The 26,836-nt window shown below is 65.3% G+C and overlaps 6 protein-coding genes across 7 annotated transcripts; 3 read left to right on the top strand and 3 right to left on the bottom strand.

Annotated features, from left to right (window-relative positions):
* The first annotated feature begins 365 nt into the window (after positions 1-365).
* Positions 366-4,604, top strand: DPEP1 (dipeptidase 1). Its single transcript, XM_071440180.1, has 10 exons — positions 366-729; positions 1,847-1,979; positions 2,253-2,385; positions 2,541-2,691; positions 2,785-2,854; positions 3,203-3,379; positions 3,484-3,568; positions 3,641-3,716; positions 3,870-4,005; positions 4,314-4,604. The coding sequence occupies exons 1-10, from the start codon at positions 617-619 to the stop codon at positions 4,488-4,490; spliced, it is 1,251 nt and encodes a 416-aa protein (XP_071296281.1). The 5' UTR covers positions 366-616; the 3' UTR covers positions 4,491-4,604.
* Positions 4,605-5,560: 956 nt separating this feature from the next.
* Positions 5,561-9,560, bottom strand: CHMP1A (charged multivesicular body protein 1A). The gene is made up of 7 exons (XM_071440877.1): positions 9,206-9,560; positions 9,007-9,026; positions 8,417-8,494; positions 7,775-7,921; positions 7,411-7,539; positions 7,137-7,324; positions 5,561-6,950 (listed from the first exon to the last, which is right to left on the bottom strand). Exons 1-7 carry the CDS (start codon positions 9,558-9,560, stop codon positions 6,929-6,931), a joined length of 939 nt encoding a protein of 312 aa, XP_071296978.1. The 3' UTR covers positions 5,561-6,928.
* CDK10 (cyclin dependent kinase 10) lies at positions 9,552-12,711 on the top strand. Of its 2 annotated transcripts, XM_071440871.1 has the most exons (13): positions 9,552-9,690; positions 9,801-9,873; positions 10,298-10,369; positions 10,460-10,562; positions 10,679-10,760; positions 11,099-11,166; positions 11,316-11,368; positions 11,471-11,540; positions 11,618-11,677; positions 11,753-11,876; positions 11,957-12,096; positions 12,196-12,248; positions 12,330-12,711. In XM_071440871.1, exons 1-13 carry the CDS (start codon positions 9,559-9,561, stop codon positions 12,425-12,427), a joined length of 1,128 nt encoding a protein of 375 aa, XP_071296972.1. In that variant the 5' UTR covers positions 9,552-9,558; the 3' UTR covers positions 12,428-12,711. The 2 variants fall into 2 exon arrangements, with proteins under 2 accessions (XP_071296972.1, XP_071296971.1); XM_071440870.1 differs by having other exon boundaries at positions 10,298-10,562.
* Positions 12,712-13,094: 383 nt separating this feature from the next.
* SPATA2L (spermatogenesis associated 2 like) lies at positions 13,095-14,338 on the bottom strand. The gene is made up of 2 exons (XM_071440183.1): positions 13,991-14,338; positions 13,095-13,913 (listed from the first exon to the last, which is right to left on the bottom strand). Exons 1-2 carry the CDS (start codon positions 14,336-14,338, stop codon positions 13,095-13,097), a joined length of 1,167 nt encoding a protein of 388 aa, XP_071296284.1.
* Positions 14,203-18,840, bottom strand: VPS9D1 (VPS9 domain containing 1). The gene is given in 17 exon segments (XM_071440854.1): positions 14,203-14,339; positions 14,741-14,852; positions 15,071-15,175; positions 15,287-15,368; positions 15,440-15,633; positions 15,711-15,840; positions 15,974-16,170; positions 16,172-16,435; positions 16,525-16,610; positions 16,725-16,812; positions 16,891-16,943; positions 17,095-17,157; positions 17,297-17,408; positions 17,663-17,825; positions 17,924-18,016; positions 18,101-18,173; positions 18,644-18,840. Coding segments are annotated over 16 exon segments (1,896 nt in total). The 5' UTR covers positions 18,761-18,840; the 3' UTR covers positions 14,203-14,339; positions 14,741-14,776.
* Positions 18,841-18,860: 20 nt separating this feature from the next.
* Positions 18,861-26,793, top strand: ZNF276 (zinc finger protein 276). The gene is made up of 11 exons (XM_071440889.1): positions 18,861-19,042; positions 20,323-20,632; positions 20,832-20,884; positions 21,516-22,001; positions 22,844-22,922; positions 23,942-24,022; positions 24,331-24,441; positions 24,516-24,591; positions 24,946-25,063; positions 25,287-25,386; positions 26,017-26,793. Exons 1-11 carry the CDS (start codon positions 18,898-18,900, stop codon positions 26,300-26,302), a joined length of 1,845 nt encoding a protein of 614 aa, XP_071296990.1. The 5' UTR covers positions 18,861-18,897; the 3' UTR covers positions 26,303-26,793.
* Positions 26,794-26,836: the final 43 nt, after the last annotated feature.

The following is a 26,836-nucleotide window of genomic DNA, read 5'->3' on the forward strand; positions in this document are numbered from 1 at the left end:
AGCGCGGGGGACCCAAGCGCACACGGAGGAGCAGCAGCAGCCCCACACTCGGCCGTGCCACCCTGCTGCTTGCCCCCGGGCATGCGGCTGCTCCGGCGCCACGGCGGGGGTGGCTCTGGGGGGGCTGGAGCCCATCCCAGCCCCGTCACCGCACGCAAGCCGGAAAAGTTCATTCACAGCCATCGCAGGCAGGGACTGCCCGAGTGTCCCGGGGCCGGGGTGAGCGGGGCTGGGGGTGCCGGGGATGCCGGGGGTGCCAGCGCCGAACTGGGGGTGCCGGGGGATGCCACTGCCGGGGAGGCTGAGGCGTGGATGGGACTGGCACTTTCCCAACCGAAAAGGATCTGGGCTTCATTAGACGGACTGGGAGCGTCCCGCGGCTCGGAGGAGAGGCCGAGGCACGGCCCGGCCACCGGGGCTGGGCTGGGGGAGGCCGGGAGGGAGCCCTGGCACTGCCAAGCGGGCACAGGGCAGCCAGGGAGGGGAAACGCTGCCCTCCTGGTTATTCATTGACAGCGGGAGGGGACGGAGGAGCGCGGAGCAGCCATCCCAGTGCGTGTGGTCTCACCGGGGTGGCAGGTCCCCCCTTGTCCCCAGCAGCAGCCAGCAGGAGAAGATGCCCGGCGGGAGCCTGTGGGCGCTGGTGCTGGCGCTGGCACTGCCCAGCACCGGACAGCAGCACCTGGAGGAGGCCGAGCGCATCATGAGCACCACGCCGGTCATCGATGGGTGAGCAAAGGTCACCTGGCCCCGCAGCGTGCGCGGCTGCTCCCTCGGTGTGGGAAAACCCCAGCTGGGAAACCCTGCCGGGACAGCCCGCGGGGGCATTCCGGGGCCGGGCACCCCGGGGCTGTGCGGGAACAGGGAGCAACTCTCCCAGGGGATCCCCGTGCCCGGCACCCCAGGGCTGTGTGGGGACAGGGACAGATTTCCCGGGGATCGCACGGCACCGTCAATCCGTCAATGCTCCGAGGGGATCCCCGGCGCCGCAGCCTGGCGGGAGCGGGCAGGGTACGGGAAGCGGGGTTGGGCTGCCCTGGGGGAAGTTCCTGCTCAGTGCTGAGTGATGTCCCTGGTCCCTTCTCGGGAGCCTCGGGAGGCTCGGGTCCTCTGCAGCACTCCCTTGTGGAACACGGAGCAGGGCAGGGGGAGCGGGGATGTGGGACCGTGACAGGAGCAGGAAGTGGCACCAGCCCGGACCCTGGCACTTCCCCAGTGGCACTGCTGGGTGTGGGATGTGCGTGCCAGGATGTCCCTGCGGTGACATCCCTGTCGAAGGGGTGTTGGGTTGGCTCCCCTGGGTGTGAGGATGATGATGGGCTGGGAAGGTGCAGGGGAGGGTCCTCTGGGGGGTCCCACATGGCACTGTCCCCTGGGAGTGACCTGTCTGCAGTTCTGGGCTGGAGCTGCTTGGGGGGCTTGTGGCTGAGGGGACAGGTGGGGGGACAGATGGACTGGGGGGCATGGAGGATGGATGGATGGATGGATGGATGGATGGATGGATGGATGGATGGATGATGGATGGATGGATGGATGGATGGATGGATGGATGATGGATGGATGGATGGATGATGGATGGATGGATGGATGGATGATGGATGGATGGATGGATGGATGGATGGATGGATGGATGGATGATGGATGGATGGATGGATGGGGGATGGATGGATGGACGGATGGATGGATGACGGATGGAGGATGATGGATGGATGGATGATGGATGGACGGATGGAATGACAGCCAGATGAGGGGACTGTGTGTGTGGCCATCCAGCAGGGTGGGCAGCCTGAGGGTGAGTGGGCAGAGGGCCAGGCCACTCCTCAGTGCCCACCCTGTCCCTGCCCAGGCACAACGACCTGCCCTGGCAGCTCCTTAAGAAGTTCAACAACCAGCTGAGGCTGCCAGCAGCCAACCTGACCCTGCTGAACGACACCCACACCAACATCCCCAAACTGCGCCAGGGACACGTGGGCGGGCAGGTGGGAGCACTGGGACGGGCACTGGGGAGGGCAGGGGCACCAGGGAGGGCACCAGGGTGAGCACTGGGGGTCCTGGGGCAGCACCAGGACTGGCAGAGACATGGGGTTGGGCAGTGGGGTGGGCAGTGCCCACACTGCTGGGGTGCCTGTGTTGATGGGGTGCCCGTGCTGATGGGGTGTCTGTGCTGATGGGGTGCCCATGTTGATGGGGTGTCTGTGCTGACGGGGTGCCCATGTTGATGGGGTGCCTGTGCTGACGGGGTGCCCGGGCAGTTCTGGTCGGTGTTCGTGCCCTGTGAGACGCAGAACAAGGACGCGGTGAGGCGCACGCTGGAGCAGATGGACGTGGTGCAGCGCATGTGTGACCTGTACCCCGAGACCTTCGTCTGTGTCACCGACAGCAGCGGTGAGCGGGCACGGGGACGGGCACTGCGGGGACAGGCACAGAGGGGACGGGCACAGCAGGGATGGGTGACCATGGGGACGGGCACAGCGGGGACGGGCACCACGAGGGTGCAGAGGGGCCTGCCCGCCCCCGCTGATGTCCCCGCCCTCCCACAGGCATCCGGAAGGCGTTCCAGAGTGGGAAGGTGGCCAGCCTCATCGGGGTAGAGGGTGGCCACTCCATCGACAGCAGCCTGGGCGTCCTGCGCACCCTGTACCGCCTGGGTGCCCGCTACATGACCCTCACCCACAGCTGCAACACCCCCTGGTAGGGCCCCCCGGGGGCACAGAGGGTGGCAGCGCTGGCATGGGGGGATGTGGTCAGAGGTGTGGCCACTCTGATGCTCTCCCTGCTCTGCAGGGCTGACAACTGGCTGGTGGACACCAACGATGAAAAACCTGTGCACCACGGCCTCTCACCCTTTGGGAAGGTGAGGAATAGCATCAGTGGTGTCCAGGAGCAGTGGCATTGGAGGAATGTGGTACTGGCACCCACTGGCCCCATGTTGGGTGCAGTGTTCCATCCATCCATCCATCCATCCATCCATCCATCCATCCATCCATCCATCCATCATCCATCCATCCATCCATCATCCATCCGTCATCCATCCATCATCCATCCATCCATCATCCATCATCCATCCATCCATCCATCATCCATCCATCCATCCATCCCTCTGTCCCCCCAGCCAAAAGCCACCCAAGCAGCTCCAGACATGCCCAGAAGGGACCCCTCCCATGCCCCGTCAGCCCCCCAGCCCTGTCCCCTGTCCCTGCAGATGGTGGTGGAGGAGATGAACCGCCTGGGCATGATCGTGGACCTGGCCCACGTCTCAGTGGACACGATGAAGATGGTGCTGAACATCTCCAAGGCCCCTGTCATCTTCAGCCACTCCTCTGCCTACAGCATCTGCCAGCACCGCCGCAACGTGCCCGACGACGTGCTGCAGCTGGTGGTGAGCGTGGGGCACAGCCAGGGACACTGGGGGCTCTGGGGGCACAGCCAGGGACACTGGGGGGCTCTGGGGGGCTCTGGGGGCTCAGGGCTGTTTCTCCCCAGGCCTCCACGGGCAGCTTGGTGATGGTCAACTTCTACAACGCCTATGTGACCTGCAGTGACAAGGCCAAGCTGTCTGACGTGGCAGGTGAGGGGGTGCCCAGGTGGCTGGGGGTGACAGTGACCCTCCTGCCCTGCTCACCCCCGTGTCCCCCCACAGACCACATGGACCACGTGAAGAAGGTGGCTGGTGCCCAGGCTGTCGGCTTCGGGGGGGACTACGACGGGGTCACGGGGTAAAGGGGGTGATTGTGTGGGATGGGATGGGATGGGACAGCGTGACCCCACCATGGGGACATCCTGAGGTGTGGGGGCACCCGCCCCTGCACCCTGTGTGGGTAGCTGGGGGTGCTGGGGGTGGCCCAGCTGTGAGCTGTGGGGTGGCACAGGGTCCCCACTGGCCTGGAGGACGTCTCCAAGTATCCCATGCTGGTGGCCGAGCTGTTGGCAAGGAACTGGACGGAGGAGGAGGTGAGGGGAGCCCTGGCTGAGAACCTGCTCCGGGTCTTCAGCAGAGTGGAGGAGGTGAGCAGGGCGTGGGAAGCACAGGGGCACAGGGAGGGACAGGACAAGGGACCTGTGGGGACACGAGTGGCCCTGGGAGCATCGGGAATGGGGATGAATGGGACACAGGGACACGTGGCACAGGGACACTTGGGGCAGCAGCCACAGGTGGAACATCAGGGCATGTGGCACTCAGGAATTCATGGGGACACAGGGAGGCACGGGGACACATGGGATGTGCATGGGATGGTGTGGAGTGGCACAGGGAAGGGCGGGGTGCAGGGGCTCCGTGCCCCTCTCAGCGGGAGCCCCCCCTGTCCCCACGGCAGGTGAAGAGGAGCCTGCAGGGCACGGCTGCCCACGAGACCCCCATCGCCTTCGAGGAGCTGGAGGGGTCGTGCAGAACCAGCTACGGGTACTCCAGCGGCGCGGGCACCGCCCGGGCCCCGCCCGCAGCCCTGGCAGCGCCGCTGGCACTGGCCCTGCTCCTGGCCGCGCTCTCCTAGCGCCCGGCTGCCACCGCGGCCCTGGCACCGTGCCCGGGCCCGCCGGGCAGGGCACGATCCTGCGCTCCTTTCTGCCGGACCTGCCGGCAAAATAAAACCCTGGCTCGAGCAGCGCCGGCAGCAGCGAGCGAGCGTCCGTGTGCGGCTCTGCGGCACAGCCGGGTCCTGGCTGGGGATGCTGGGTCACCCCGGCGTGTCACCGGGCACCCCCCATGTCACCGGCCATCCCGGTGTGTCACCGGCCATCCCGGCGTGTCACCGGCCATCCCCGCATGTCACCGGCCATCGCGGCGTGTCACCGGCCGGGCAGAGCCGCGGGGTCCCGGCGTTGCCCGCCCCGCACACCGGGAAGCTGTAACGGCACCGGGAGTGACACATCCCGGCAGCACCTGGCCAGGGCGGCTGCGGAGCTGCCTCCGCAGGATGCTTCCATTAATCATTAGCTAATTAATTGGCTACTTAATTATCTCCTTAGCAATTTCCTCTGGCATTCAGGAACAGCCTGTCTTGGGAGCGGAGGCGGGAGAACAGGCAGGAGAAGGGGAGCCATCTTCCTGTGCCATTCGGGATTTGGCTGAGGCACAGAGCGCGCCTGCCAGCCGGGCACGGGGCAGGGAGCGGGGATGGGGAAGGGTTGGGGATGGAAAGGGGTGGGGAAGGGACGGGAGCAGGGAAGGGAACAAGGAAGGGAAGGGAAGGCTGCACGCTCAGCCCCGTCCCTGCCTTCGAGGCTGCTGTGGGCAGGTGCTGATGGCAGGATGGGTGTGGTGCCACCTCGGTGCGGTGACAAGCCCGGGGTCTCCCCTCGGGGGGCCCAGCTTGTCCCCACGAGGGCTGGGGAACGGGGCAGGGAGCTGGGCTGGCCCAGCCTGAATGGGGAAGGGAGCTGGGCTGCAGCTGCTCCGAGCTCCTGCACGGGCAGAGGCTCTGGGAACAAGAGCAGTCCCTCCTTCCCTCCTCCTCCTCAGCTCCAGGGCAGCCCCTGGCACCAGGTCCTGCCTCAGGGCAGGGGACACAATCAGACAAGGGGGATCACAGATCCCGTGTGCATGCACACCCCCAACACACACTGGGGTGTTCAGAGATTGTTTATTTAAACCCACAGAAGGGCATGGACACGGTTTGGGCAAAAAGAAGGCAAATAAGACAAGCTTAAAAAAAAACCACCAATGAAACCGCAGAGAGAGCCTGGGGAAGGGACAGGGGGCAGGTCTGGAGCCCCAGGGCTGCAGGGACACCGTGCAGGGAGCCAGGCACAAATCTCTGGGGTCCCCCAGCTTCCCACCCAGCCCCTCGAGAGGTGGGACAAGATCCAGTGCTCTGCTGTAGCCCAAAGCTGCCTCCTCCTCCTCCTTGGTGGAGAGGAAGGCTCTGTGTCACCAGCCACACGCTCCAAGGCCACTGAACTCAGGAAAAACAATCAGCACAGCAGGAAGTGTTTGTGCCAGGCAGGTGGCCCCCATGACATCCCCCAGACGTGACAGTTCCTCCTGGGGACCCAAAGGAAACGGGACTTCCTTCCTGGAGAGCTTCCAGCAATCCAGCAGTGCCGTGGGAGGGGCACAAACAGCTCCAACAACACGGGAAGGTGACAAGGGACAGGGACGAGCAGCGGGAGGGGACACGGAGAGCAGCCCCTGCCCGGTGCCAGCAGCAAGGGGACAGGGGATACCCAGGGACGAGGCACAGGGATGGAGGCAGAGCTGCTCCGGGATGGTTCTGCACTCCCTGTCACACCCACCCAGCAGGGGGACATTTGGGGACGTGTCTGCAGCCACCACAGCCGCTGCAATCTGCTCCCAGTGCTGGCCATGGCTCCTCACTGGTCCACACTGGCAGTCAGGGCCGGGATAACCATTTCCAGCTGGCAGTGCCTGGGGAATGTGTGGATTGACACGCACAGGGCTGGGCAGGGAGGGTGTTCCAAAGGGCACTTCGTGGTACGGGGCTGGGGGTGTGGCTGGGAGGACGCGGAGCAGCACAGGGCACCGGGACGGCGACAGCGAGGGAGGGGACACCCCGCTGGTGACAGCGAGGGAGGGGACATCCCGCTGGCACCGCCCCTTCCTGCAAGGCACCGACCCGCCCAGCCGGGATTTGGGGACCCCTGCAGGTTCTCCTGCTCCTCCCAGCCAGCCCCTGAGGAACTCAGCCCACAGCTCAGCTCTGGGCAGGGACAGGGAACGACAGAGGGGTTGGGGAGCAGCATCCCGAGACCAGGGAGATAAATCCCCTTAGTGTTCCCCACAGACAGGATGTGGGGCTCTGCCAGCAGCAGCGCCCCCAAACGAAGCCCCCCAGAATCCAGCACAGCATTCCCACCGGGATGGCCACAGGCTCAGGGAAGGGCTGTCACCCCCCAGGAACAGCCCCGAGGCAGGGGGGGCTGCAGGAGGGGGTCCTGCTCCAGCAGTGCCATCCACAGCCCCAGGGACAGCTCAGTTCCTCAGGGCAGCCAGCCTGCAGGGAGAGCAGCACAGGGAGCAGGGTCAGGGCAGCAGGAGCAGCTGCAGGCAGCGAGGCCAGGGAGCCCCTCTGAGCCCCAGGAAGGGCCAGGGAACCCCTCTGAGCCCCAGGAAGGGCCAGCTCCTCCCCTTGGGGCCAGGCAGGGAGCCTGGGAAGCCCAGGAGCAGGGAGAGCACCAACCTCCGGGACAGCTGGTCCTCCTGGGAGCGCACAGAGCTCTCCCCCAGGGCCGAGGCCCCCTCGGGCAGCTGGCTCAGCTGGTCCATGATCTCCAGCCCGTTCTCCTCAGCAATCTGCACAATCAGGCTGTCCACCTGCTCCTGCGGCGTGCTCAGCGTGGTGGCCGAGCTCATGGAGTCCTCCATGACCTGGGACAGACACAGCCCTGTCCCCCTGGCCGCACACAGACCCAGCAAGGACCCCACCCTCTGTCTCCTGCCTGCCCAGCACTCACCGACGTGTGAACGTCCAAATTCTGCACTTGCTGCTCGAATTTATCCATCACTGCCGACACCTTCTGCAGGTCCATGGAGCTCAGGGCCTTGTCCAGAGCCTTGGTCACCTGGGCCATGTTTTTCGTCACCTGCAAGAGGAGATTCCCTCAGGGATGCTCTGAGGGCTGCCGACAAACCCAAGCATTGTCCTGACACCATCCCAGGTAGGATGAACCTGTCTGAGGGGTCTGAGACCACCAGGAGCCCTGCTGGGGTAATTTGATCCATCCAGCTATACTGGTATTTCATTCCAACAGAGTCAGATCCTTGTCTCTCCCCTGTTCCTGAGAGCCCTGTGAACACCCCCCAAGGGCTGGAGCTTACCCCTTTCATGGTGACTGCAGTCTGCACCTTGGAGGCCACGGCGTCCACGCGCGAGGCCATGCGCAGCCAGTTGAGGCCCTCGTTCCTCTTGCGGATGGCATTCTCGGCATAGACACGGGCACACTCCACGTTCTTCTGCTGCAGGGCCTGCCACGCACAGAGAGCCTGCTCAGAGAGACCCCCCTGGGACTGCCACGCTCAGAGAGCCTGCTCAGAGAGCCTCCCCTGGGCTGCCACGCTCAGAGAGCCTGCTCAGAGAGACCCCCCTGGGACTGCCACGCACAGAGAGCCTGCTCAGAGAGCCCTCCCTAGGCTGCCATGCTCAGAGAGCCTCCCCTGGGTTGCCACACACAGAGAGCCTGTGGGACACAGCCCTGGGTGGGCTCCCTGCAGGACACGGCCCTGCTGTGACCCCAGAGCCAGCCAGACCCCCCTGGTGGGGCTGTGTGAGCCATGTCCCCCTCCCCAGCAGGGTCTGCCCTGCCCTGCTCCCACAGCGGGGCAGGAGGGGATGGCAGCTGCCCCATGGAGCTGAGCAGGGCAGGATGAGCCCCACACGGGGGCAGGGGGGGATGGCAGTGGCAGGATGGGCCCCACACGGGGGCAGGGGGGGATGGCAGTGGCAGGATGGGCCCCACACACCTTTTTGACTTTGGCTTGCTCAGCCTTGGAGTCCTTCTCGGCTTTCTTGGAGAGCTTCTCTAGCTGCTTGGCCGTGAACTGTGGGGCAGAGCATGGACAGTCAGGGACTGCTCTGGGCTGGGGGGGACTCAGACCCTATCCAGCCCCACCCTGCCATGGCAGGGACACTGCTACTGCCCCAGGGTGACCCAAACCCTGTCCAGCCTGGCCTTGGGCACTGCCAGGGATCTAGGGGCAGCCCCAGCTGCTCTGGGCATCTGTGCCAGGGCCTCCCCACCCTCAGAGCCAGGAATCCCTTCCCCATATCCCATCCCACCCCACCCTCTGGCACTGGGAAGCTGCTCCCCTTTGTGCCACCGTGCCAGTGCCCACCTGTCCCACCCCTGCCACCTCTCACTGGCCACGGCTGCCCGACCCCCTGCCCGCTGCACCTCCGGCCGCCCCCTCAGGCCAGGGCCTGCTCCGGTCACGGTCCCGCCTCAGGACGAGCCCCGGTGAGGCCGGGCCAGCGGGCGGAACAGGGCCCGGGACTCCCCCGGGACCTGCGTTACGGGACGGAAAGGAGGCGGAAGGGCCTCCACTGCTCTCACCTTCAGCTGGAAGAGCGTGTCTGGAAAGGAAGGAGAGCAAAGACTCAGCGACTGGACCGGTACCGGCGTCGGATGACCGGCGACCCCGCCCACGCTTCCCGGCCGCCAGTCCCGGCTCCGACCCTCACCCCCAGCCCCACCCCTAAGGAGCTGCCCCAGCCCCGCCGGGAGGCGCCGGTACCGCCCAACCCCCCGGTACCGTCCATCCTGCCGCCGCCGCTTCCGGGTTCCGCCGCCGCTTCCGGGTGACGCCGCCGCCGCTTCCGGGCTGCGCACGCTGAGTCTCGCGAGAGCGGGGATGCGGGGACCAGGTCACGTGGGCAGCGGGAAAGCACGGGGGAGTCGGACATGAAGGGGCGGAGCCAAAAATCCAACACGGGGCGGGGCGGAGGGCGGGACTGTGAGGAGGCGGGGCTAAATGGGGCGGGGCTATCACAGGCCAGGGTCGCTATTGGTCCCTCTCTAACAACGGTTTCCAGAAGCTTAATGCGTGTGGGCGGGGCTTCAGGGTGGGCAGGGCCTGTGGCAGCATAATAGCGCGCGTGCGCGGACATGGCAGCGGCTGAGGCGGCATCAGAACCGGCATCAGAACCGGCACCGGGACCGGCCGAGCCTGAGCTGGAGCCCCTGCGGCTGCGGCGGTTGCGCGGAGACGGCTTCTTCGAGGTCCCGGCGGCCGATCGGGTGAGTGCGGTGGGTCCCGGAGGGTGGGAGGGCTGCGGGCCGGCGGGGGGCTCCGGTGAGGAGCCTTCCGTGAGGAGCCCTCGGGGCTGAACGCGGCTCTTTGGTTTCAGCTGGGACGATGCCGCAGCGTGAAGGAGTTTGAGAAGCTGAACCGGATCGGAGAGGGCACGTACGGCATCGTGTGTGAGTGCGGGCTGTGCTTCCCGGCGGGGGAGGCCGTGCGGGACCGGGAAGGGCTCTCGGGGTTAATTTCCACTCCCTGCCCTGGGTAGGGATGGCATTTCCACTGGATGCCCTCCACGAGATCAGGCTGCTCTGTCCAGCCTGGCCTTGGGCACGGCCAGGGATCCAGGGGCGGCCCAGCTTCTCTGGGCACCCTGTGCCATGGCCTGCCCACCCTCACAGGGAAGATTCCTTACGGATATCCCGTCCATCCCTGCCCTCCCCAGGGGGAGCCATTCCCCGTGTGGAATCCCAGCACGGTTCGGGTCAGGAGGTGCCTGTAGCCCCCACAGTTCCCCCCTGTGGCTGAGTGGGGGGGCCGAGGTGGGGTCGGGACAAAGCCAGGTGTGTGTCCTGGTGCCAAGGTGGCCTGTGCTGTCCCCAGACCGTGCCCGGGACACGCTGACCAACGAGACAGTGGCACTGAAGAAGGTGCGGATGGACAACGAGAAGGATGGTAATGGAGGAGCGGGGGGGACAGGGGTGGCTCTGTCCTGGCTCTGCTTCCAGCTGTTCTGCAGCACTGTGTTCCTCCCTCCCTTCCCAGGAATGCCCATCAGCAGCCTGCGGGAGATCACCCTGCTCCTGCAGCTCCAGCACCCCAACATTGTGGAGCTGAAGGACGTGGTTGTGGGAAACCACCTGGAGAGGTGAGAGTCCCCTGTCTGTCCTCCCTGTGCCTCCCAAACCTTCCCTGGAGGCCTGAGCTGCCTCAGCAGCCAAAGCTGTGCTGGGGGAGGCTCTGACCTTGCCTTGTGTCCAACAGCATTTTCCTGGTGATGGGATACTGCGAGCAGGACCTGGCCAGTCTCCTGGAGAACATGCAAACACCCTTCTCAGAGGCTCAGGTACAGGCTGGGGCAGGATTTGGGTCCAGCACCCATGAGAGGGTGCTGCTATTCCATGTGGGCACTGTGAAGGGCAGCCTAGACCCTGAGCTGGGGGATTCCAGGGATTCTGATGGAGCTGAGCTTTGCTGACTCTCAGGGAAGCCTTCAGGGACTTTGCAGGCTGGGTTTGGAGCTGGAACAAAATGTCAGGGAAACAGAGCTGGGAGAAAATGTCCACCCAGAACCCCCTGGAAGGACACAGGGATGGAGGGACTGCAGGACACCCTAGTGGGTTTGGGCTGTGTCCAGTCAGTGCTGCTCCCATAGAGGTGACAGCTCCTGTCTTCTCTCCCCAGGTGAAGTGCATCATCCTGCAGGTGCTCAAGGGCCTGCAGTACCTCCATGAGAACTACATCATCCACAGGTGGGAGTGGCAGGATGGGGCTGGGGGGACAAAGGGGGGTCTGGGGACACCTCCCATGTCCTGGGAACACCGGCAGGACAGGGAGGCCATGGAATGATGGGATTGGATTTTCTGTGTGGTCTCTCAGCTCCAGCTGCTGTTTCCCACAGGGACCTGAAGGTCTCCAACCTGCTGATGACCGACAAGGGCTGTGTGAAGATAGGTGAGTCCTGGCACCTGCACTGGGCCCTGGCTGCTCTGTGCCATGAGCACAGCTCAGAGCTGGGCTCCCTCCTGTCTCTCTCTCTCTCTCTCTCTCTTGCAGCTGATTTCGGCCTGGCACGCACCTACGGGATGCCCCCTAAGCCCATGACCCCCAAAGTGGTGACCCTGTGGTGAGTGGCAGTGCCAGGGTGGGTCCCCCAGCGGGATGGGCTGGTGCCAGCTCTGACACCAAGTGTCCCCTGCACAGGTACCGCGCACCAGAGCTGCTGCTGGGCATGACCACCCAGACCACCAGCATCGACATGTGGTAAGGGAGGGGCTGAGGCTGCCTGGGGGGCTGCATGCTGCAGGGGGGTCACTGGAGGGATCCTGTGCTCTGCAGGGCTGCTGGCTGCATCCTGGCCGAGCTGCTGGCACACAAACCACTGCTGCCAGGCACCTCTGAGATCCACCAAATCGACCTCATCGTGCAGCTCCTGGGGACACCCAACGAGAACATCTGGCCCGTGAGAGCTCCCTGCCCGTTTTCCCCTGTCCCTTCTCCCTGATGCTCCCCTGGCTCCTCCTCACACTCAGTTTCCCCCAGGGGTTCTCCAAGCTGCCCCTGGCCACGCAGTACACCCTACGCAAGCAGCCCTACAACAACCTCAAGCACAGGTTTCCCTGGCTCTCGGAGGCTGGGCTGCGACTGCTCAACTTCCTCTTCATGTATGACCCCAAGAAAAGGTAAGAGCCAGGCAGGATCTGGGGTGGGCAGGGGAGGGACCTGCCCCATGCTGTCCCCCAGCCTGGGGTGGTCCCTGCCACTTGTCCTTGTCCCCACAGGGCCACGGCCAAGGACTGCCTGGAGAGTTCCTACTTCAAGGAGAAGCCCTTGCGTAAGTACTCCCCGTGCTGGGGCAGGGCAGGGCAGGGCTGGGAGGCTTTGGGCCCTGCTGACCCCTGTCTGTGCCCCACAGCCTGTGAGCCAGAGCTGATGCCCACCTTCCCACACCACCGGAACAAGCGGGCGGCCAGCACGGCCGGGGAGAGCCAGGCCAAGCGCAGCAAGCCCTGAGCTGTGCCCTGGAACGGGCCTGATGTGTCCTGGCTGAGGGGGATTCTCTCAGCCCAACAGTCCCAGCGCCATGGGGACGGCTCCTCCATCCATCTGCCCCTGCAGGACAGGGCAGGCTCCAGTCTGCAGCTGGGCATGCAGGGCCCCAGAGAGAGGAGAGATGGGGCCCAGGGCTGCCCAGGCTTGGCAGGGTCAGGTTTGTCCCAGGCGGGTCCTGGTTTGTGCTGTCTGTGGGGGAAACCCTGACTCTGCCATTAATAAAAGCATCTGGCAGTGGCAACATTGTGCAGAGTGACTTGATTCTTTGGTGCCAGCAGGAGTGGGAGAAGCTGTGGCTCTGCTCTCCTTCCTCTGTGTCACCCTGGGCACAAGGATACTTCCATGACAGCCCAGGTTCTGCCCTCCTTTAAGTGGATCCTGGTCCCCACTCTCAGGGAGCCAGGAGCTGTTCCTGCAGGGTCACGTGCTGTCAGGTATCACTGCACCCCTTCCCCTGGCCCAGGCATCTTGCTCCCCCTCACCAGGACAGAACACCCCATGCTGAGGCAGCCACTTTACTGATGCACAGAATAATTTACAGCAGCAGTGCTTGGGCTGGAGCAGGGCCTGGCACCGCTGTCTCGGGGGCTGACGAGTCCGGGTCCTTGTGCCAAGCAGCAGGGCCATGTCAGGAGCTGGCTGCAGAGCCCTGGGCCAGCAGCATGTCCAGCTCGGTGCGCTGCAGCCAGAGGCGCTGCTGCCGCTCCCCATGCAGCTCCTGCCCACGGTGCCGGCTGCGGCAGGCGCGGCCCAGGGCGCAGCCGCCCCCGTGCAGCTGCCGGCACGTGCTGCAGCAGTACGAGGGCAGCATGCCCCGCTGCAGGCATGAGTGCAGCTGGTAGCAGGGCAGCTCTGCTGTGGGCTGGGGGGAATCCTGGGGCTCCCCCAGCACCTGGGGACTTCTGCCAGTCCCCACCAGCTCCGGCTCTGGGAAGAGGTGAGAGGAGGTGTCCGGATCAGTGCTGCCCACAGGCTCTGGCCCAAGTGTGCTGTCGCAGCGGCCCCAGCCCCTCGTGGGCACGTCCTGAGGGTCCCTCCACAGCGCTGGGGGGGCTGTGTCCCTGCTGCCCATGTCCTCAGGGCTGTCTGGCCTCTCCTGATAGAGATCCACGCTGTCACTGCAGTCAGGAGCCACCCTGGGCCGCGTCCCCGAGTCCTGCAGCATCTCCAGGTGCCCCTTGGCACCCCCGGGCCAGTGCCGTGCCTCCAGCAGCTCCTCGGCGCGGGGCTGTCTCAGCTGCAGTGCCAGCTCTGCCAGGATCTCGCACTCCAGGCGGCAGGCCAGGAAGCCGACAGCGGCGGCGATCAGCGTGGGCCCCGGGGGCAGCCGGCCCACGGCCAGGCGGTGCCGGTCCCGCCGCTCATAGCCCAGCCGGCCCAAACTCCGCAGCAGGTCGGCTTCGGGGAGCGCCGGGCGCAGCAGGTGCACATAGGCGCCGGAGAAGGTCTGCAAGGAGAGCAGGGAGCGTGGCTGAGGGTGTCTGGTTACCCCTACACCATCCCCTCGCCACCTCGGGGCCTCACCGGGATGGTGCCGAACTCCCGGCGCCACGGGAAGAGGTAGAGGTTGACGGCCGCCAGCTCCAGCAGCCGGAAGGCGCTGGCCAGGCCTCGCAGTGCCAGCCCGGGGTCGGGGTGGTCCCGCAGCCCCCGGGCCAGCAGTGCCAGGGCGTCCTCCTGCAGGGCCTCCAGCAGCGCCGGCTCCTGCTGCAGCCGCTGCCGCAGCCGCTCCGCCACGGCGGGGCCGGGGAAGGTCCCGGCGGGGCCGAACTCCCGCTCCAGAGAGCGGCGGTACTCGCGGTGGAACTCCTGCCGCAATTCCTGCCCGTAGTCCTGCCGGTGCTCCTGCCGCAGCGCCGAGCCTGCACACATCCTGCGGGTACAGCAGCGTTAGACCCCTCCCCGGTACCCCGGCACCCCCTCCCGAACCTGTGAAGATCCCCCGCCAAAGCCTCGGCTCCGGAACTCCGCTCCCCCGAGGCCTCCCGGGCACCTCCCTGGTCCCACTTCCCCCGGTGTCACTCCCCGGCCCTGGTTCTCCTCGTATTCCTGCACCGAGGCCTCCCGGTGTTCCTAGCCGGCCCCAGTTCCGCCCCGGTCCCGGTTCCCCTGCACCTGCCGGTCCCGGCCGCTCGCGCTCCCGTCCCGTTCCCCTTCCGCGCGCACCGGGCAGGAACGCACGCGCCAGCCATAACGCCGCCCCCGGGGCGCGGCCGAGCCCCGCGCCACAGCGCCCCCTGCCGGGCGGGAGGACCCGCGGAGCGGCGGCAGCACCTGCCCGGGGTCTGGGGGTCCCGCGCCGCCTCCTCCTCACTGCAGCGACTCCACGTAGGACAGGGCGCTCTGCAGGGACGTCAGGCAGTATCCCTCCTCCCCGATCAGGTACCTGTGCCCACAGCCATCGCACTGTCACCACCGGGACACCACCACGGGCACCGCGCCATCATGGCTGGGACACTGCCATGACCACGACACCATCACATCCACCGCCCCTCAGCCCTGCTGCTATTCTGACCCACTCCCCGCCCTCACAGCCCCGTCCCAGGAGGGTGCTGGTTTCCTGAGCCCGGGCGTGCCTGCACGGCCCGGCACCCTGGCACGTACCCCTCATGGATGAACTCCTCCAGGGCCGCACACTCGGAGAGCAGCTGGGGCAGCCCCGTCTGCAGCACCACGTAGGACAGGATGGGCAGCAGGTCGTCTGCCCCGCTGTGACAACAGGAGCCATCAGCCGTGCTGGCCACAGGGACTGGCACCCCAACACTGCGCTGGCCTCAGGTCCCACACCTGCCCTCGCTCCCCGTGCTCTCCTGCACTCACATGGCGGCCGTGGCTAGGGTCCGGCCGTCCCGGGTGCCGCAGTACTCCTCGGCACACTCGCAGATGCCGCGCAGGGCCCGCACTGCGGCACAGGGCGGGCGTCAGGGCCGCCGCCACCCCGGGCGCCCGCCCCGCGCCCCCAGCGCCGCTCACCGATGCACTCCAGCTTCCTGCGGGGACAGCTCTCCAGCGGGATCAGCCGCAGGTCCTGCACGGCCGAGGCGTACGCGGGGCGGCCGGGGCCGGGCGGGAAGAGGCGCGAGGCCAGCCCCATGTCGGCGGGGCCGGCGTGCCGGTGCCGCTCCATGCTGCGCGCCAGGGCCGCCTCGCGGGGCTGCTGCACGGTCCTGCGGGCACGGAGGTGACGGGGGGTGCCAGAAAGGGGTCAGTGGGTCTCGGACCCCCCAAAGAGGGGTCGTGGTACCTGTAAAGGGCCAGGAGCGGGGCCCAGAGCGGGGGAAAGAAAGCCTCCTCCAGGCAGGCCAGGCACTGGTCCTTGCCGGCGGCGGTGCCGAGCCCCTCGAAGGCCAGCAGAATCAGAGCCAGCAGCCTGTCTGGGAAAGGTGAGACACGCAGCACGCTGGGACCCCTGTCCTACCCACACTGGGACCCCCATCCCACACTGGGACCCCCATCCTGCCCACCCTGTGCCCCCTATCCGCCCCCGCTCCCTCGGCTGTCCCTCACCGATGGCATTGTGGATGTCCCTCACGATGCCCTTCAGCAGCTCTGGCAGCGCCGTGTCCTGCCCGGAGCTGGCCGGGGGCTCTGCGGGGGCCCAGCCCTCAGGGGACGCCAGGAACCGCTCCAGGTCCTCGAAGGAGCTTTCCCGGGGGGGCTCGGGGGGCTCGGCGGGCCCCGGGGCGCTGCTGTCGGCGAGGGGGGGTGCTGGACTGGCTGTGCCGCAGCGCAGCCGGGCCGTGCTCGGGCACCGAGAACATGCAGTGCAGGCTGCGGGACGCACGGAGCCGGCGGCCCCCGGGCTCGGCGGGCAGCGAGGAGCCCCCCGCGTCCAGCGACAGGAAGGACAGAGCCGAGGGGGAGGCGGGGGAGGCGTCGGCCGGGCCGCGGCTGATGGCGGGGTAGAGCCGGGCGTACACCGCGCACTGCAGCCGCCGCAGCAGCTGCGAGATAGGGTGCTCGGGGCAGCTGCGGGCAGAGGGGTGGCGTGGGCGGGGGGCACCGGCAGCCACCACAGCCCCCTCGCTCTGGCAGGGCCGTGCCCACCACAGCAGTACCTCAGGAGGCAGGAGAAGAGCCCTGACACCACAGAGAGATCCGCCGGGCTCCGCTTCAGCTGCGCCTTCCACTGCCTTGGCCAGTCCTGGGGAGCATCCAGGGCTGGTCATGGGATGGTGCAGCACCCTGCCCCATGGCACAGCCTCCTGCCCCGTGGCACAGCCTCCTGCCCTGCCAGCAGCCCCTGGCATACACTCACATGGTCCTGCTCATACTCAAGGATGGCAGCATAGAGTGCTCGCTGCTCCTGCTCCTCGGGGGTGAGTGCCACGCTGCTGGAGAACCTCCTGGGGACAGCCCAGGCCAGTGAAGGCACCGCTGGGTGTCCCCAGAGCTCAGGGTCCCACAGTGACATCCCCACTCACCGGTTGGCCGCCTCCTGCAGCCGCAGCCGCCGCTCTTCCATCTTGCGCTGCAGCTGGGCCAGGCACAGTTAAGGGACCAGAGCCACTCACCCACTGCCCTTCACCCTCCTCCATCCCTCAGCTGGGACCCCAGAGACCTGCATGGGGTGGGTGACGGCCAGGACAGGGCAGAGGCTCTTGGAGCAATCCCACTGGGAAGGATACAGTCTCCTCCCGGGCCTTGGCGATCACCAGGTTCTCCATCATCTGCCGCTGCAGGGACAGCGTCTGCAGAGCAGGAGGGGAGTTGGGAACATCCACCCACGCCCCATGGACACCAGTGGGGCGCGGGGGTCCCCTAGGGACCCTCTCCCTGCCTGGCAGCTGGCTCTGTCTGGCTCCCAGCTCCTCCCCAGCCCCCACTTGCCAGGGATGTTTTCTGCACAGCCTGGCTTGGGTTCAGCCGCGCCACCCGCGCCTCGTAGGCCGCCTTCAGCTTCTGGTTCTGCAGGGAGGCCTCCTCCAGCGGGGTCAGCTCCCTGTAGGAACAGCCTCAGCACTCGCCACAGGGCACAGGACACGTGCCAGGACCACATCCTGCTCCGTGACCCCGCAGGCGGGCATGGGGCCACCGCCAGTCATTGTGTGTCGTGTTTGAACCCCCCATGTCCAACTTGCCGTGTCTGAGTCTCCCACGTCCCAGCCCTATATCCCAGCCCACATCAGCCCCCCATGCTCCACCACCCTCTGTCCCAGCCCCATGTCCCAGCTCCCAGCTCCGAGCCCCCCGTACTTCCGTGCGCTCTGTGCCTCGGCGATCTGCAGCTTCTGGAAGATCTCCGGGGGCAGGAACGGCGAGAGCTTCCCCCCCTCGTCCGAGCAGACGCGGCGGTGCCTGGGAAGGGGCGCCGGGCCCCCACCCCGCTCCTGTGCAGCCACTTTCACCTGGGCTTTCCCTGGGGAGGGGGCAGGACAGGCTGGCTGTGCCCCACCACCAGCCTGGCCCTGCGGGGGCACCGGGCTCCCCAAAACGGGACCCACACCCCTCACTCACCCAGCGCCGCCGCAATGGATTTCACCCTCTCCAGGCACTGCTCCGCCAGCTTCAGCAGTTTCGGGGTGTCAGGGGTGACCCCCTCGCTGTTCTCTGTGGGGAGGGCGTGTTGAGGGCACTGCAGGACCTGCACCCACCGCCCTGGTTCCGCGGGGGGCACAAGGGGTCTTGCCCTACCTGTCCCTGCCGCCTCCTCCTGCAGGGCCTGGGCGATCAGCGTGATGCTCTTCAGGTACTCCACGTACGCCTCCTGCCAAGGCGGGGGCTGAGCAGGGACCCCGCGGAGGGGAGCTCTGGAGACCCTCCGGCCTCGGGGGATCGCAGCTCCGGCTCCCAACGGGAGATGGGGGAGCCCGGGGATGCGGGGTCAGCCCGGGGATGCGGCCCCGGCAGTGGGGCCTGAGTCCGGGGCCGCGGGGGGAGCCCCAAGGTGCCGGATGAGAGCGGGGATGCCGGATGAGAGCGGGGGTGCTGCCCTGCGGCTGGGGGTGAGGCCGGGGGATGAAGCCGGGGGATGCGGGGAGAGCCCAGGGATGCAGGAGAAGCCGGGGATGCGGAGGGAGACCCGGGATGCAGGAGGAGCCCTGGGATGCAGGAGGAGGCCGGGGATGCAGCCCCGGGGATGGGGGTTGAGCCCGGGGATGCGGGGGGAGCCCCGGGGGTGCAGTCCCGGGGCTGCGGCCGAACCCGGGGGTCCCACCCCGGCCTGCCCGCGCTCACCCTAGTCCGCCCGGCGCTGTCCATGCCCAGGGCGCCGCTCGCCGCCCTCATGGCTCCCTGCAGGCCGCGGCCCCCCCGGCCCGGCGCGGGCCCCTCGCCGCCCCCCGGCGCGGCCATGGCCGCGGGGCCGCCCGGAACGGCGCGCTGGGGCCGCGGGCCCGCCCGGAGCGCGGCGGGACGGACCGGGCGCGGCGGGTCCCCCCGGCCGGCGGGGGCGCTGCGGGCGGGCGGAGCCGCCGGGCCCGGCGGGGACGATGAAGCGCGATCGGCGCGGGCGGTTCCTGGCGGCCCCGGGCGGCCCCCGGGCCCCCCCCGCGCCCCGCCGGACCCCCGGCACGGCCGCCCGCGGCTCCGAGCCCGCCGAGCCCCCCGCGGCCGCCGCCTGCGCACCGGAGGCAGGTGAGGCCCGAGCGCGGGGACCGGGGCGGGGGGAGCGGGGGCACGGCCGGATCCGCTTCCCGGGGGCCGGAGCCGCCGCGGGGGCACCGGCGGGACCGGCCGCCACCGGCACGGGCTGCGAGCACCGGGTACGGGCGAGGCTCGGTGTGGCGGGGCTCCCTCCGCACGGCCGGGTCAGAGCCCCCGTCCCGGGCTCGGTACCGAGCGGGCGGCGGGTCAGAATTTGCCCGTTTGTGTGGAGTTTCTGTCTTCTGAAACACGGAACATCCCGGTGCCGGTAACGGCAAGGTAAGGAGGAATTCGGCTCACGGGGAGGGAGAGCGGGGGCACCTCCCGCTATCTCGGGGTGCTCGGCCGCTGCCTGCTCCGGTTTGGCGGTGACCAGGACCCTCCCTCCATCACGGTTTGAACGTGGTCGGGACCCTCCCGCCATCCCGCTCTGGGGGTGCCTGGGACCCTCCCGCCGTCCCGGTTTGGGGTTTGGGGTGCTTGAGACCCTCCCGCCGTCCCGGTTTGGGGTTTGGGGTGGCCGATACTCGGGTGTGCTGCAGCTGGGGCAGGAGATAAGCGGGATCTCCAACGGCTCCGGTGCGTGCTGAGACACCGGCGCTGCCCCGGGACAGCGGCTGGCATGCGGGGCACTCTCAGTCGGGGGGGTTCAGCCCCCCAAGACTCTGCCCCGGGAGGTGCTGCCCTGTCCCATCCCTGTCACCAGCCCCGCGGGGTGTGGTGAGACCCCCATCGCTCCCGGCAGCCCTGGGAGCCCGCTCCACCCCAGGGGTCGGAGTGGGGCTGGGTTGGATCAGGGCCGGGAGGGGACCGTGCTCGGGGTTCCCATCACACCTGGGGTGCAGCAGAGGGATGGAGATCATCCCACAGAGCGGGGATGGCACAGGTGACACTGCTGGGTGACACTGCCCCACGCCAGGGCGCTGCTGGGGAGCTGAGGGATGGGACAGCCAGCGCTGGGGCAGCCAAGGGACACAATGCCAGCTGTAAATCCTTGGGAGATAAACACCCGGGAAGAGCTGCTGAAACCAAGGGATGGCATTGGCAGAGTCCCGGGAGCACCACAGCGCAGAGCAGGCTCTGCCACTGGCACAGTGGGGTCAGAAGGGCTGATTTTGGGTCAGCTGCTCTCAGAAAGGTCTTTTCCTGCCTGGATTTTCCGTGCTCTGCTGAAGGCAGGACTTGGGCGGCAGCTGGGATGAAGGGGAGGGGAGCACCTTTGGCTGCCTCGATGCCACCCCTCAGCAGCCGCGTTTGTTCCTCCCGGGCAGGAATCGGCCGAGCCCTGAGCACCGGCTACTGCCGCCTGTGCCACGGCAAGTTCTCCTCGCGGAGCCTGCGCCATGCCTTCGGCAAGGTGCCCGTGCTGGGGGAGAGCTCGGAGAAGCAGCGCCGCGTGGACCAGGTGTTCTTCGCCGACTTCCAGCGGCTGGTGGGCGTGGCGGTGCGGCAGGACCCCGCGCTGCCCCAGTTCGTCTGCAAGAAATGCCATGCCCAGTTCTACAAGTGCCGCAGCGTCCTCCGCACCTTCATCCAGAGGGTGAACGCCTCGCCCACGGGCCATGCCAAGTCCAAAGGAAAGTACGTGGCCTTCCTCACCTCTGGGAGCAGCACCGTGCCGTGCTGCCCCGTGTTCCCACATGCTGCCCCATATTCCCCCACAGTGCCCCGTGCTGCCCCTGTTCCCCCGTGCTCCCCCGTGCTGCCCCCTGTTCTTCCATGCTGCCCCATGGTCCCTCCGCGACCCCCAAACCCCACTGTGCCCCTCTGGCTTTTGCAGGAGCAGTGGGGTCCAGGCACAGCCGGGTATGGAAGGAGGTGCCTCCTGCCTGGGTGAGTGCCCACTCCCCTTTTCTTTCTGCCTCAGCACCAGTGGAGGGCTGGGATGATGGGTGGTGGGAAATGACCACGTCTGGGAGGGCTCTGGTGTCCTTTGACACAGCTGGTTAAGGTTCTCCTTCCTCCCTTTGGCTGCCCAGGAGTATCTTCACCTTCCTGAGCTGGGCCAAACAGGCAGAGGCTCACCTGGGGGTGGGAAGAGCAGACAGAGCAGATTTGGGTGGCAGTGCCAGACCTGTCCCAGCTGGTGTCGGACACTGGTGACAATTGGAAATACCCTTTCAGCTGTGAATGATGGAGGGAGATGGTGCAGCCTCTGTCCTTGGAGATGTTTAAGGAAAGACTGGATGTGGCACTCAGTGCTCTGGAGTGGCTGACAGGGTGGTGTTTGGTCATGGGTTGGAGTCGGTGATCTCAGGGGTTGTTTCCAGCCTCAGTGGTTCTGTGAGGAAACAGGAGCAGGCGCTGGCACTGCCCCAGTGAATGAAATGAAATTTCAGGAAGGGAAACGGGGTGGGTCCCACCTGCCTCGTGGGGCAGCCCTGGGGTGGGGGGAGCAGACCCACATCCCCGCGTGCCCCCCGTGCCCAGGCCTGACTGCGCTGCCTCTCCTCTCCCCGGGCAGTGGAGCTGATCACGTCGAGCCCGCAGTGCCTGCACAGCCTGGTGCGCTGGGCGCACACTCACGCGGGCGGCTGCGCCTCGGTGCCCGCGCTGCGCAGCGTGCTCTCCTCCGAGTACTGCGGGGTCCTCCGCGCCTCCTGGGGCTGCGCCGACGGCCACGACTACATCATGGACACGGGCTCGGACTGCGGCTCCGCGCTGCTTGACAACGCCGCGGCCGCCCAGCGCGACCGGAGCAAGGGCTCGGCGCAGCAGCGCCTGACTGACAATGGTGCCGAGGCTGTTCCCGCTCCCAACGCCCAGCACGCTGCAGCAAGGACAGCTCCTGGCCAGCAGCCCGCCAGCACAGGGAGCACGGCAGTGCCGCTGAGCCTGGAGAAGGAGCCCACGCAGGACAGGGATCCGTCTCCCTCGCGGCTGGACGGCGCCGCCTCCGTCCAGGAGCAGGCCCTGCCGCAGCCCGTCTCCCCTCTGAGCACTGCCACAGGTGAGGGATTTGCTTCCTGAGATCTGTCCTGGCCTCAGGGGAAGGACAGGGAGCTGGAGAGGTGGCCCAGGGAGCGACAAGGGGCTGGGCCCTCTTCTTGGAGACTGCTGTTCGTCAAGGAGAGCACAGATCCTTCTGGGAAGTGCTCAGAGACTGGCCTCTGATTGAGGAGGAGGATGCTGAGCCGTGCAGAAGGGACAGGGGAACACAGGGTCATACTCCTGGCCCTGTGTGCTATTCCCATTCTGATAGGGGGGAGACCCTGCTGCCAGGCTCTTCCTGGGGATATGGAATGGTCACTGGTTTCTCAGCACCGTGTTTGCCAGATGTTTCTTTTGGCTCGACCCTGAAGCTGGGTTTCCCTGCTGTGCAGCAGCTGATGCTGAATCCCAGGAGGCCCTTCTGCCCCTAAAGGAAAACTGCTGAGTGGGTGTGGGCTGGGTGCACTGCCCCAAACACCACTAACAGAAGTGAGGAATTAACACCCATTTTGAGTTCCAGAAGTGGGGCTGTGTTTAGCTCTAGCACCCACAGGAGATGTCAGCTGCTGGACACAAGAATGGCAGCTGGGACTTGCCTGGGCACAATCCTTTCAGTTACAGGTGTCACAGGAGGAACCAAAAGCTGCTCCTGAGAACTGCAGGGTCAGGGTGGAGCACAGGGAGAGCTGTTTCTGGGCAGAGGGGACAGTTTGGTTCAAGCAGTCACTGATTGCCACGGAGCACGTGTTCCCCACGGTGTGACCACGCGAGTGCAGCCGGAGCAGGCGGCTCCTCCTCGGCCGCTGGGGCTCTGCTGCTTTTCCTTGTAACCCACCGTGTTCTCCTTCCTTCCTTCCCTAGGCCAGTTGAGTGGGAAGCAGGTTCTGTCTGCAACGTCGGATGAGCGGGTAAAAGACGAGTTCAGTGACCTTTCTGAGGGGTGAGAGAAGAGTGGGTTTAACATAGCCTAAATGTCTTCTTTGCCAGTGGGAACCCCCAGCCCGGAGAGCTCTTTCTCCACCAGCGCCGGGGGCTCGGAGCGGTGGCTCTGCTGCAGCCATCACAGAGCTCATGGCACTGGGGCTCTGAGCTCCCTCCTGTGCTCTGGGGGGTTTGCACACACGTGTGCTCCATGTTTGTGGGCTGCTCCCAGCAATCCTGGCCCTGCTTGGTCCCCTCTCAGCTGGGGAAGGAGGCGTGCCAGGAGCTGCTGTGGGAGAGCAGTGGGAGCGGGAATGCAGGCACGGGGTGGCACGTGGAGAAACCACCTTGTTTGCTCCTGGGGAGAGCCTTTAACTGGGAAATGGGAGAGGGAGGGACCTGGCAGCTCTGCAGTCTGTTGTGAGCAAGGATTTGGCTCAGTCTAACACAGGGGTTTGGAATGGGGCTGTAAATACACGAATCCAGGCATTGAGAGTCTAAAGGGCCAAGTGCAGAGTGACTCCAGAGTCAGCTGAGCCTGTCAGCTGTCACATTAAAAGGGCCGCTAGGATTTATTGCCTATTTCCTGTCTTCAGGAATTAATTGCTTCTTGTATGGCTTAAGGCCTAAAAGGAGGAAAAAGGAAAGTCCAACTGTGGCTGTTACATTTGAGGGAATACAGAATGACCCGCTGCTTCATTAACCTGCGCCAGACAATTGTGTGACATTCTTGCTCCACAAAATTCCTTTTCCCAGTAGAGGAAGCAGCAGCCACATCCCTCACCCATGAATAGATCCTTTCAGTAACAGCCATTTTTTTGTTCTCCTGACAGTGGTTTGATTATTCTTGCAGAGATTTAGCCTTAAAAGGACCTGGTTTGGGTCCTTGCTGCGTTCACCGGCGCTGTGTTTGCCTGGGGAGAGGACGGGGAGGAGAACACGTGCCCTGGGGGAGATGGATGTGCTGGGAATGGGGAACTGCTGGTGCTGAGGGTCAGCCTGAGGTCACCTTGGTAAAGGGCAGCTTCTCCCTCTCAGGGACTTCTTGAGCGATGATGAAAGCGAGAAGAGAAATGTGCAATCCTCAGACGACTCCTTCGAGCCTTACCCCGAGAAGAAGTAAGGGGCTCTCAGGGTGGGTGGGGAGCTGGTGCCCACCCCTGTGGGGCTGACATGTCTTTCCTTAGGGCTCTGTTCCCTACACATTCCTGCCTGGGGGGGTCACAGAGATGCCCCCAAGCTCCCCACTGGGTTAAACTGGCTGGGCCCTCATCCCCAGCCTGGCACAGCCCCAGCCTGGCTCATGTACCTGGGGCTGTGTGTGCTTCTGCTCTGCCAGGTCACAGCAGGTCGAACAGCTGGGGACACTTTGGTGGGTCTAAAACCAAGATCAAGTCTTAAACCACTGTCCTGGTTCTTTCTTGGAGGGTTTCTGGCAAGAAAAGCGACAGTAAAGAAGCAAAGAAGGCAGAAGAGCCCAAAATAAGAAAGAAGCCGGGTCCTAAGCCAGGCTGGAAAAAAAAAATCAAATGTGAACGGTAAGGAGGGTCCCTGAGGACTGGGCTGGGCTGCAGCCCCACAGCCACAACACCTCACACACCTCTGCTTGCAGGGAGGAGCTGCCCACCATCTACAAGTGTCCTTACCAGGGCTGCACCGCTGTCTACAGAGGGGCTGATGGCATGAAGGTGAGCTCGGGCTCTGCTCCTGTCCCACACTGGTGGCTCCCAGCACTCTGGAGCCACTTACATTGAGCAGAGGATCCCTGCTGGGCTTAATTCCCCACCCTGCTCTGCAGGAGGCAGTGAGCCACTAAAAGCAGCCTGCTGGGAGTCCTGGCCTTTTCCAGGCTCTGGCTCTCCCTGTTTCTGAGCCTGCCTCTGGCTCACAGCAGCCCTTGGAGCAGGCTGCACTGTGTCCAGCTGAAGCCCCTGCTGCCAGGGCTGGATTGGGATGCAAATCCTGGTTTTGCACCTGGTGGTCTTGGTGTTTTTTGGGCATCCAAGTTGCTCCCTGTCAGAAGCTCTGTCCTTGCTTTGCAGAAACACATCAAGGAGCACCACGAGGAGGTGCGGGAGAGGCCCTGCCCTCACCCTGGCTGCAACAAGGTGTTCATGATCGACCGGTACCTGCAGAGGCACGTCAAGCTCATCCACACAGGTGGGTCCCAGCAGCTGGCAGGGCACACACGCCCTCCTGGTGCCCTGTTAGGGGGTGCTGAGGCTCTGGGGGAAGGGGACACGGGGCTCCCTGTGTGCCTGTGAACGTGGAACAAGCTGTTGTGCAGGGGAGGGGCGTGGCAGCTGCGTGTGCAGGGCACATCCCAGGATACAGTTCCATCCCAGGAGCTCAGCAGAGCCATGACTCCCTGTTTCTGTGGCAGAGGTACGGAACTATATCTGTGATGAGTGTGGGCAGACCTTCAAGCAACGCAAACACCTCTCGGTCCATCAGATGCGGCACTCGGGAGCGAAGCCCCTGCAGTAAGTGATTCCAGTGGGATAGAGGGGTCCGTCACTGACCCTGGCACTGTAATCTGGGATGCAAACCCTGCCTGGAGCTGGCAGCATCCTGCCTGGATCACTTTAAACGGAATGAATGACGGCAGGATCATGGAGCACCTCTGCTATGAGAAAAGGCTCAGAGTGCTGGGTGTGTTCAGGCTGGAGAAGATTCCAGGGAGACCTTAGAGCCCCTTGCAGGGCCTAAAGGGGTTCCAGGAGAGCTGGAGAGGGTTTTGGGACAAGGTTCTGGAGTAACAGGACAAGGGGGAATGGCTTCCCACTGCCAAAGGGCAGGGTTAGATGGGATATTGGAAAGATACTCTTTCCAGTGAGGATGGTGAGGCCCTGACACAGGTTGTGGACTCCCCATCTCTGGAAGTGTTCAAGGCCCAGCTGGATGAGGCTTGGAGCAGCCTGGGATAGTGGAAGGTGTGGGGGACGTGGATAGTGGCAGGGGGTGGGATGAGATGTGCTTTAAGGTCCCTTCGCACCCAAACTGTGCCAGGACTCAGTGATTCAGTGAAGTGTCCATTCCCAGCACCTGCTCCAGCCCCAGCCCTGCTGGCTGATGGAGCAGCAGCAGCTGGTGCTGAGCCCTGTGCCCGGCAGGTGTGAGATCTGCGGGTTCCAGTGCCGCCAGCGCGCCTCCCTCAAGTACCACATGACCAAGCACAAAGCCGAGGCCGAGCTGGAGTTCGCCTGCGACCAGTGCGGGAAGCGCTTCGAGAAGGCTCACAACCTCAACGTGCACATGTCCATGGTGCACCCCCTGACCCAGGCTCAGGACAAGGGCAAGGCGCTGGAGCCAGAGCCCCTCCTGCTCCTCACTCCTGCAGGGACTGCGCAGGGCCAGGCCGTGAAGCCAGAAGTGACTGCGGAGCCCGAGCCCACCTGAGGGGCCCGAGCCAGCCCAGCCCAGCCCAGCCCCGTAGGAGCCGTTCCGGCACCGGAAATTTTTAATCTATGTTTTAGTCTCCCAAAGAACTCGGTGGAATTAGCTTCAGCTTGCTCAGAAAGGCTTGTTCTCATGCAGTGATTGCCATGCTCACGTCTGATTCAGCAGTGTTGTACTCAGAGTGTCTAATCCCAGGGGGAGGGACCTTGGCAGCACCTCCGTGTCCCCAGCCCCACGCACACGTTGTACAAACCAAGTTGGCCACAACTGTTCCCTGCCTGCACAGAGGTGCCCCTGGGGGCTCCAGGGGGACAGAGGACAGTGGGACAACTTTAAGGAGACATTTTGTTTTGGAAAAGAAGGAAAAAAAAAAAAAAACCAACAACATAATTATGAGTCCCAAAGCAAGTCTAAACTGAAAATTTGTAACCTACTTTTTATTGTAACAAGAGCTTCATGGTTATGCTTGTAATAAATTATTTACAAAGTAATTTGAAAAAAAATGGCCCAGGTGAGAAAGGTGGCTCCTTGTGT

This window comes from Agelaius tricolor, unplaced genomic scaffold (genome assembly GCF_023055355.1).
Source record: "Agelaius tricolor isolate 1412-34295 unplaced genomic scaffold, bAgeTri1.0.p SCAF_15, whole genome shotgun sequence".
NCBI lineage: Eukaryota > Metazoa > Chordata > Aves > Passeriformes > Icteridae > Agelaius > Agelaius tricolor.

Bases quoted from the DNA above. Each gene is read 5' to 3' on its own strand.
- DPEP1 (XM_071440180.1), top strand. From the start codon at position 617: ATGCCCGGCGGGAGCCTGTGGGCGCTGGTGCTGGCGCTGGCACTGCCC. The intron at 3,569-3,640 runs GTGAGGGGGTGC...GTCCCCCCACAG, and splicing joins CAAGCTGTCTGACGTGGCAG to ACCACATGGACCACGTGAAG. The intron at 4,006-4,313 runs GTGAGCAGGGCG...TCCCCACGGCAG, and splicing joins TCTTCAGCAGAGTGGAGGAG to GTGAAGAGGAGCCTGCAGGG.
- CDK10 (XM_071440870.1), top strand. From the start codon at position 9,559: ATGGCAGCGGCTGAGGCGGCATCAGAACCGGCATCAGAACCGGCACCG. The intron at 9,691-9,800 runs GTGAGTGCGGTG...CTTTGGTTTCAG, and splicing joins AGGTCCCGGCGGCCGATCGG to CTGGGACGATGCCGCAGCGT. The intron at 11,541-11,617 runs GTGAGTGGCAGT...TCCCCTGCACAG, and splicing joins CCCAAAGTGGTGACCCTGTG to GTACCGCGCACCAGAGCTGC.
- CHMP1A (XM_071440877.1), bottom strand. From the start codon at position 9,560: ATGTCCGCGCACGCGCGCTATTATGCTGCCACAGGCCCTGCCCACCCT. The intron at 9,027-9,205 runs GTACCGGGGGGT...CTTCCTTTCCAG, and splicing joins CGGCGGCGGCAGGATGGACG to ACACGCTCTTCCAGCTGAAG. The intron at 6,951-7,136 runs GTTGGTGCTCTC...CTCTCCCTGCAG, and splicing joins GAGGACCAGCTGTCCCGGAG to GCTGGCTGCCCTGAGGAACT.
- SPATA2L (XM_071440183.1), bottom strand. From the start codon at position 14,338: ATGTGTGCAGGCTCGGCGCTGCGGCAGGAGCACCGGCAGGACTACGGG. The intron at 13,914-13,990 runs GTGAGGCCCCGA...CTCTCCTTGCAG, and splicing joins GGGAGTTCGGCACCATCCCG to ACCTTCTCCGGCGCCTATGT.
- ZNF276 (XM_071440889.1), top strand. From the start codon at position 18,898: ATGAAGCGCGATCGGCGCGGGCGGTTCCTGGCGGCCCCGGGCGGCCCC. The intron at 24,023-24,330 runs GTAAGGGGCTCT...TCTTTCTTGGAG, and splicing joins GAGCCTTACCCCGAGAAGAA to GGTTTCTGGCAAGAAAAGCG. The intron at 25,387-26,016 runs GTAAGTGATTCC...TGTGCCCGGCAG, and splicing joins TCGGGAGCGAAGCCCCTGCA to GTGTGAGATCTGCGGGTTCC.